The 9367-nt window shown below is 35.1% G+C and overlaps 1 protein-coding gene across 1 annotated transcript; it reads left to right on the forward strand.

The window, feature by feature from the left end:
- The first annotated feature begins 8110 nt into the window (after positions 1-8110).
- LOC110098750 (calmodulin-binding protein 25-like) lies at positions 8111-9041 on the forward strand. Its single transcript, XM_028696368.1, has one exon. The coding sequence runs from the start codon at positions 8228-8230 to the stop codon at positions 8819-8821; it is 594 nt and encodes a 197-aa protein (XP_028552201.1). The 5' UTR covers positions 8111-8227; the 3' UTR covers positions 8822-9041.
- The last annotated feature ends 326 nt before the right edge of the window (positions 9042-9367 follow it).

A 9367-nucleotide genomic window follows, 5' to 3' on the forward strand; every position in this document is an offset into this window, starting at 1 on the left:
CCGGGTTCGTATTTTTGACCCGTTTATCTAACCGGGTCGGGTTAGGGTCGACCCGTTTGAACTCGGGTCAGTTCCGGGTCCGACCCGAACTTGACCCGTGACCCGAAATTGACACCCCTAGTCAGGGCGAACTGGGAATGTGAGGTTGTAAGCGGGGTGAGTCGGTGAGGTCAACTAGTCGAGCACTAGAGTTGTTGAGCTATGAGGCACTAAGGACACCAGCAGGTGAGCTCCTGTAGTCATCGTTGTTGTTATTTCCAATCCAACTCCAGGAACAGACGGCGAGCTCCCTCAGACCGTCGTCATTGTTGCTTTCGATCCAACTACGCACAGATGAATGACGAGCTCAGCCTCAGTTGTCCTGTCTTCCTACCTGACAAGAAGGAACGTCGTCGAAGGAGGCGAAGAACGGTGGGAGAAGAGGAAAAGAATACCCCAGTCCCAGTCGTCGTCCTTGCTTCTGATACAACCCTTCAAACTTTCATAGCCAAAGGATATGAATCGAGTATGTGCAGGAAAATCAGGTTAATTTCGGGTTAGCAGGTTGAAAGAATTTTCGTGTCAAATTTTCGAGTAATGTCAAATATTGACACCCATATATATATATATAAACAGTTCAATATATATAAACAGTTCGAACATTAAAATAATAATAACATAAAATTTGAATTAAATATAATTTCAACATTAGTTGATCAACTAGCTAGACAATGAAAAAGCAAGAAAAAAAATTCTTGGTGAAGGCATCAATTGATTATTTTAAAATCTTCATCAATATTTTTTAAGTGATATCTACAACTCAAAACCCTAAAAAATTGCCACCTTTTGCCTCTTTAAACCTCCGGTCCCTTCGATCAACCTAATCCTATACACATCACACATTCAGTGGATCAATTAGTTCATTTGATTAATAATTTCTTTTCCCTAAAAATTATAAATTAAGTGCTTAACCCTAACATGATCCAGCTCAATATAGCATTTCGTTATCAGATTCGAACTCGGTTTCCACTTGTTCCAACCCATCCTAAAAACATATCACCAAGCTAATCATTTCATGGATAGACTTGACCCAAACTGAATAATGTACAAAAGCTTAGTATGAACTCGAATTTTCGAACTAATTATTGAGCCATGCTTTATTTAAATAAAACTCCTAAACAAATTCAACCCTAATTGACCAGATATTAATTCAATATGACCACCACTTAGCCCCTCCTTTTAATTAAACCTAAAAAAATCTACTCATGCATGGTCAACCCATCTCAAAATATTATTTTAAAACTAGATCTTCTTAACTATAAATCTTCAGCTTCTTAATATTTTTCTCATGCATGGCCCTCTTATAATAACTTATTTAAAATAGTCTAATCTTAGCTGTGTTCACAAGCAATCTATGAGAGCATAATGCAAGCAAGCGATCAAATCACACATTCCTACCTCTCTCTCTCTCTTACTCTCTCTCCTTCTCTCTCTCTCTTACTCTCTCTCTCTCTTACTCTCTCTCTTACTCTCTCTCTCTCTTACTCTCTCTCTCTCTTTCTCACTCTTCTCTCTCTCTCTTTCCATATATATTATTCAACTATTTAGAGACACGTTAGCCATGAAACCTTTATTTATTTAATGAGGATAAGTCTTTTATAAAAAGAATGGGACCATCTGGTTTAGACTTTGAACATTTGAACATGTCAAAGAAACAATTCATTATTATCATGAGTCTCTAGAAGTAAAAGTGCTTCTTGTTATTGGTAAGAGGTTAGGTTAGCAATTTGACTCATGAGTTAGTACAAAATAATTTCTTATAACGTCTTCATAGTTCATTCATACAATCGAATAATCGATCAATTTAGCTATGATCACAAGCTCGAGTTTTAGTCAAATATGACTTTTGCACTTATTACAATGCTTTTCAGGTCGCAATCATAATTTTCATTCCGTCGCTATTTTTTGTTATTTAAAAAAAAAAACTTTGTACGAAAAAGCTGCTTCTTACAATAGTTTTAAAAAGTTACTTTTTTAAAAAAAGTTACTTTCATATGAAATAAGGCTTCGTTTTAGACGGCTTTTTTACTGCTTTTTAAAACGGAGTTCTAGTTCAAAATTTTGAATTTTTGTATTAGAACTCTGTTTTAAGAAGCACTAAAAAGGCCGTTCCAAACAAAGCCTAAGTCTTTCTTTCTGCTTCTTAAAACAGCTTTTATTTCTGGTACTAAAAAATTGTTTTAAGAAGCAGTAAGAAAGTCATCCCAAAAGATCTAAGGAGTATAGTTATAATTTTTTTTGCATTAAATAAAGAAGCAACTTGTCGCCCTAAGATAGCATATAGATTTGTTTGGTTGCATGGTTGCATGACGTGTGTATTTTGGGACGTTTGGATCCGTCAATCTCACGTGAAAGCAACCCATCAAATATAGAATGGACCTTGACCATTTCCAACCATGGAGATGGAAATCTATAGTTGTCTTTGATAAGGATATATGCCTAATTTACAATAAAGTAGCCTTAATTTATTAATTTACATTCTTATATTCAGAACAGCTGTTTTAATATCAAATTTTTATGAGTGCTTTCAATAATTATCGAGAAATTATTATGTACGGTAATCAGATGCTGTTCGGAGGCGAATTAGGACGTGTCACGTCATTTTTTGATGTGTAGCGGGTGACGTGGTGCATTCTGATTCGCCTGTTGACGGTCCGGTAACCGCACATAATAACGGAAGATAATTATGAGGATATGATAAGTATGATTTTTTTTTCTGATTAGAGAATAATTATGTTAATTAACTTATTATGACATTTCACCATCATTTAGGTGTTGTTTGGTGGTGGTGGAGATAAGATGATGGTGTTGGATCATAAGGACTAATTATTGCATTAAACAACTTTGAAAAAGTTGTTAATTTCGGCATTGAAATTGTTTTAAAATTTCGTTTTATAATTTGTAATTAGAAATATTGGTTTGATTACACAGCTGTCTGATAAGTAAAGAGCGAACATCTCTTTCATCTTTTATGAAAGAATATTGTCATATAAAGCAGTATGCGTCAATTTAAGGGATCTTTTTTTAATGTTTAAATTTTTTTTCAAAGTATATAATTTTGATTATAATGAAATTTATTAAATTTATTAATTGAATGGGCTTAGGATTCACTTGGGATAGCTGCAGCTTTTTATAATGGTGGTTATAAAGCTGCTAGAGCTGCAAGCAAACAAAGCGTTCGACGAGCTACTCGATGCTCCGTTTGATTAAAGCTCGTTTGTGATTGTTTAACTAACTAAACAAACAAACTTGAACAACATTTTAAATACTCGATCCTTAAATAAGCAAGCTTGAACACTAATGTGTTCGGTTCATTTATGTTCACGAACAATATCATTTGAAGTTCGTGAACAAGCTCGACATTAAGCTCGATAAAAAGCTCGAATGGAGAGAAATGCAAACGGTAAGCTTCATTTAAGAATATATTCATATAGATTAATCATATTTTTATTTTAAATAGACAACTGCTTTTATTATAAATTTAATTTTATGAACAAAAGACATTTCAATTATCTAGGTTTGTTAGATTGTTTGTTTAAGATATTCATGAACAAATTTAATGTTTGTTTGTTTAATAGATTGCTTGTTAAATATGTTCATGAACATATATAGCTAGTTAAGGCTTGTTTGTATAAAGCTCGATAAGCATTAAACGAACCAAACATGAACCGAGCATGAACCAAACATGAACACCCTTAAATTAAACGAATCAAACATGCTCACAAATAATAAAGCTCAAATCAAACATGAACCGAACTTGAACAAGCTAATGATAAACGAACTAAAACATAAACATTCCCATACTCGGCTCGGCTCGGTTCGTTTGTAGCCCTAAAAGCTGCTATGGAGAAGATAACTTTATTGAAAGCTGTTGAAGAAAACAGCTTCCTAGCACAAAAAAAAAAAAAAATTGTTCCAAATAAAAATTTTGATTACAATCTGAAAAGCAAAGTATTAACAAATCTCTCCCAAATGAAACCCTAATTAGAAATATAGTTTGACCTTTTAGTTTTCTCAAATATAATCATTTTAATTTCATAAATTCATCTCTTGTTTTTCATAAATTCACTCATATCTTTATTTTACCTTATTATTTAAAAATTATGAAAAAATACTAATTTTAACATTTAAAAGTACAATATGCAATTAAAATATTGCATTATCCTTCACATCATTTAATAAAATTTTAAGAACAACTTGCGTCTCGCATTATGCTTCTATAGGTTTCTCGAAGGTGTAAAGGAAATATGAACCATCCAAGTCCACAAATGAACGGCTGTGATTTTCCCAAACGAAGTTGACTCATTGCTCTGCACAGTTGTGTCAATCTCTGAAGCCTATCTAATTTTCAACCTCTCATTATCTTTTAAAATTATTATCTGTCAACCAAAATTTATTTCATGTGCTGCCCCTAATTGATTGATTGCGTTGAAAGGAAGCCATTGTAGCTATTTGTTTGCACACAATTAATTAAATATTAAATAATTATTATGCTTTCAAAATACAGTATCATGATCTTTAGGAGGAAATGTTCTATTTATTGATGATGTTATTATTTTATGTGATGCATGGATAATTTTATCTATTTCAATTGTGAGCAAGAGAATTTTCATATATTTCAATAGCGGTGTCAATTATTGACTTGACTCTATAACTCGACCTGGAAAACGGGTCAGATTCGAGTTAAACGGGTCGAATTTGGGTTCCAATTTATGACCCATTTGAAAAATTAGATTGAGTTCGGGTCAACATGCTAACCCAAATTTGACTTAAACTCTAGCTGCCCACCCGCGTTCCTACGTACTCGCGCAGGGTTCATCGCTTCTCTGCGCTGCCTGAACATCCACATCATACCCAAACTCGCTCATGCAACTGCACTCGCTTTGCCCGCAGTTAGCGCTCGCACCCAGGGTCCCGCCACCCGGGCTAGCACCCTACACCCATGCTTGAACCTGACACTCGTGCTCGTGCCTCTCCCTTGCCCGCTTGCATTGTGCACCTTACACACTCACTCACCCCTAGCCTGCACCCTTGATCGCTTGTTGACCCTGCTCATAAACCAAGTTAGCTGGTTCGTTCCGTATGAATTCTTGACTCGTTTGTTTAATTTGATTGAGTTTGAGTTATATTAGTTGAAGGCGGGTGACTAAAACTCGATCCAAAAATCAATTTTGACATTCCTATATTTCAATATATAATATATTATTCCAAAGGCCCCGTTATTTTTTCTATTGTTCAAATTTTCGTGCAAAAGATTATGATATCTTATTCTGTAAGTGTAAGATTTTTTGCTTGAAACTAAGATCTAAAACAAAAGGTACCATTTTAAATTTTATAGGACATAACAACTTTAAAACAGAAAGAAAAAAAAAAAAAAACTTTAAAACAGAAAGCTATAATCTTAGATATTACACTTATCTTAGAATGAATCTAACTGTTCTAATGCTCATTTGGATTAAAATATTAAGAACTAATTTGTTCTATTATTTGATTTGATGTTTCAATAAAAATTTCTTCTAAGTAAATTTTTTTGCCTTTTCGGCTTTATTTGAGAGAACTCCATTTTATTTTTCACATCACAGTCATTATTTTTTATTTGATCATTATTTTCAAAAAAAACAAAAGCACTAAAAAGCTAATTTTTACAACATCTTTAAAATTTAGTTATTCTAAAGCAAATTTATAAAACAGTCAAAAAATTGTCATAAATAAAATCTTAATAGTAAATCCTCAAAATAATCTCACGACTATTGATAAATGCTCAATTTAGATTTCGTTTCTGACAACTTTTTATTGCTTTTTAAAACAACTTTCTAATATACAAATCACAATTTTACAGTTTTTAATTAGAAGCTGTACCAAAGTCATCCCAAACGAAGACTTAGGTTTCGTTTGGGACGGCTTTCTTTCTGCTTCTTAAAGCGACTTTCTAGTACAACTATTATATTTTTTGTACTAAAAAGCCTCTTTACGAAGCAGTAAGAAAGCGGTCACAAACGAAGCCTTAGTATCTAAATTATTAAAAATTATCCAATTCACTATAATTGAAAAGGTACAAAAAATAAACACAAATGTCAACTCTGTAGACTATAAATAGGAGCTGCTTCTCGTGTTGGCTTCTAGATTCACTCCTAAAAACCCACCTCATGCTGACGTACTGCTTACGTAAATTATCTATTAAACCATTCTGCATATAATTATAAACTAATTATCCATTGATTAGCGCGATTTTGGTATTAGCAAATCCCTAATCTCCCGGTCACCTACGTCTACGACCCACTTCTCTCTTAATCACGCGTTAATGACAAATTTTATGAAATAAATCACTGTTATGAATTTCGTTAAGGGATTGTTTGATTTGTTTAACAAGGAATGCTCAACTAAACTTCATAATTAATCTAAATTGTAGAAATAGATAAGCACAACTTGAACGGAAGAAAGGAAAAGAAAATAAAGTGAATTAATAAAAAGAGTACATTACATGATGTATATATGTAGATAAAATGTCCAATAATCTAAAGCCACATTATTTAAGCAGAGAAAAATACAGTTTTATAATTATTTATTTGTGTGGTCTAGTATAAATAAATTTATTTGACAGCAAGATCATTTTATTATAGCAACGCTGCGTGTGATAATTGGTATGCCTTCCAAATGAGCCAAAATAAAACATCAAAGATAGTAAAAAAATTTGAGATTAATCGGAGGATCATATCATGATCTCATAATTTTATGAGTTTATAATCAAAATGAGCAGCTTGATGATAGGAATTCATGGAATCTAATATTACTCTGTTCTACTGCATTGAAGTACTTAAATACTGAATATATGATCTACGATCAAAGGATTTGATATGCGTTATCGGATGGAGAGTTATGAAATTTTCACTAAATTTATCAAAATTCTCACTATACAAGTACTATAAATAAACTATGGTTCTTTACATAGGGTAACTTAGGCTTGAATTGGGATAGAGCTTGAAGATCAAAATAACTATAGAGTTCTACTTGATGTTCAACACTGACAATCACCGCTTGTCATAATCATCATTTGGCTATTGCCATCTCATCTTTGTCACCTGAATATCATTATATATATGTTATCATCTAATGCTGCCTATTAGTATGAATTTTGTTAGTCTCACTTGTTGGGCCTATTAGTTAGATGAAGTTGCTTTGACATAGGAAAATTTTATGTGATGATTCTTATTATTTGGTTTGACATTTTTTATCCTTCTCATTTTAAAATTTTTATTAATATTCATTGCATTATATTTTATCTTACTTTATTGGAATTTGACTATATGATTAGTCAAATTGCTCATGATTTATCAATATTAAAATGATAATGAAAAATATATCTTTTGAAAATATAAAGTATAAACTCTTAGCCTTGTTAGAAGATTTATCAATATTATATTTTATGAACCATTTTAATTCCTTTTGCTGAAATAATTTTAACCCTTTTGCTACTCATATATTAATTTTTAATTTAATTTAAATTTATACTTAATTCAAAATCCCTCGAAAATAAGCACTTACTTTATTTTCATTAAAATTTCTAACTTGCAAGTAACCGCTTGCTAAATGTAAGTAACTCCCTTCCATGCCGGGTACCGTCCGACACGAACCGGGTTTACAGCGGTACGGAAACACCCGTAACACGTGGTCCAATCCACGCGGTTTCGTTCACCGCCGTATTAAATGCGAAAGCCAACCTCTTCTTCCCCTTTATAACGAACTCACACTCCGAGCTCTCTTCCTCGCAAAATCCCGACGCGCTCTCTCTTTCTCTCTCGCAATAGTCGACTTGAATGCTCTAATCGGAACCCCAAATCGCCCTCGCAGATTACTCCCATGGCGGATAACTCCTCCAGCATCGATGCGTGGGCTTACCGCCCAGTCTTTCCCGATTCCGCGAGCTGGATCACCGATGCCTTTGTACGAGAGAACGAAGTCTTAACCAAAGCGCTTCAGATCTCCCTCTCTGACGATTCTTCCGCTTCTGAAACCCTTTCCTCCGCCGCGTACCTCCCGCCGCAGCCTCCCCTCATGGCCCCCCTTTATAACTAACTCACACTCCGAGCTCTCTTCCTCGCAAAATCCCGACGCGCTCTCTCTTTCTCTCTCGCAATAGTCGACTTGAATGCTCTAATCGGAACCCTAATTCGCCCTCGCAGATTACCCCATGGCGGATAACTCCTCCAGCATCGATGCGTGGGCTTACCGCCCAGTCTTTGCCGATTCCGCGAGCTGGATCACCGATGCCTTTGTACGGGAGAACGAAGTCTTAACCAAAGCGCTTCAGATCTCCCTCTCTGACGATTCTTCCGCTTCTGAAACCCTTTCCTCCGCCGCGTACCTCCCGCCGCAGCCTCCCCTCATGGCCCCGTCTCGCAATCCGATCTCGTGCTCGCCAGCGAAGAAGATCACGAAGAGGAAATCGCGCGCGTCGAAGAGGTCGCCGACGACCTACATCAACGCCGATCCGGCGAACTTCCGGCGGATGGTTCAGGAAGTGACCGGGATACGGTTGGGGGAGGGCGGGATGCCGGTGGAAGCGGTGGTCAGGCCGGAGCCTCAGAGGAGTGGGATGGGTCGGGCGGGTCAGGCTCAGGGGTACTTGCCCACCCTTGACACGTCGGCCCTGCTTCTCGACCGGGCGGGCATCGTCGGGCCGGCTTCTGCTGGTTGCGGCTCGTTTGGGCCGGTGGTGGATAGCCCGGTTTTTGATTTTGAACCGTTTCCAATCTTCCCTACTCTGGAGTCATGGGGGATGTAAGAAAATTTATATAAAAAAAAAAAAAAAGTTTTTTTTTTAAGTTTTTTAACAAGCGTCTGATGCGGATCAGATGGACAGCGTACTGTACATCGCGTGAAACGTTTTTCCCTAGTGTGGAAACTGCGTTGGGAAGGCTTGTTTATTACTTTTCTTTATCAGCTGCTGCTACGTTTTTTTGGCCTTTATTGAATTTTAATAATAAATAGTTGTTTTTTTTTTTTCATTTTATTGGTGATACTAAGACGTTAAACTAAATATTTCTCTACCGCCGCGAATATTCCAGGACGCAACAATTGGTAATCTAAAAAAGTAAGTGTCACAAGAAAGGTTCTTAGGGTCTGTTTTGTAACAATTTCTCACTGACTTTAACTAAAATTATGTTTATCTATTAATTTCTTAATATTTTTGGGCTGTTTTTGGATAATTTGTATGATGGAAAGTTGCATTTTACAATTGAAATTATTAATGTGTTGTATTTTTAAGAAAATAATTATTAGAATTTTTCAAATAAAATATATTTATATCATTCAGAGAAATAATAATAAT

The sequence above is a fragment of the Dendrobium catenatum genome, unplaced genomic scaffold, assembly GCF_001605985.2.
Source record: "Dendrobium catenatum unplaced genomic scaffold, ASM160598v2 fragScaff_scaffold_740, whole genome shotgun sequence".
NCBI classification, from domain to species: domain Eukaryota; kingdom Viridiplantae; phylum Streptophyta; class Magnoliopsida; order Asparagales; family Orchidaceae; genus Dendrobium; species Dendrobium catenatum.

Coding starts and splice junctions, on each gene's coding strand:
- LOC110098750 (XM_028696368.1), top strand. CDS start 8,228: ATGGCGGATAACTCCTCCAGCATCGATGCGTGGGCTTACCGCCCAGTC.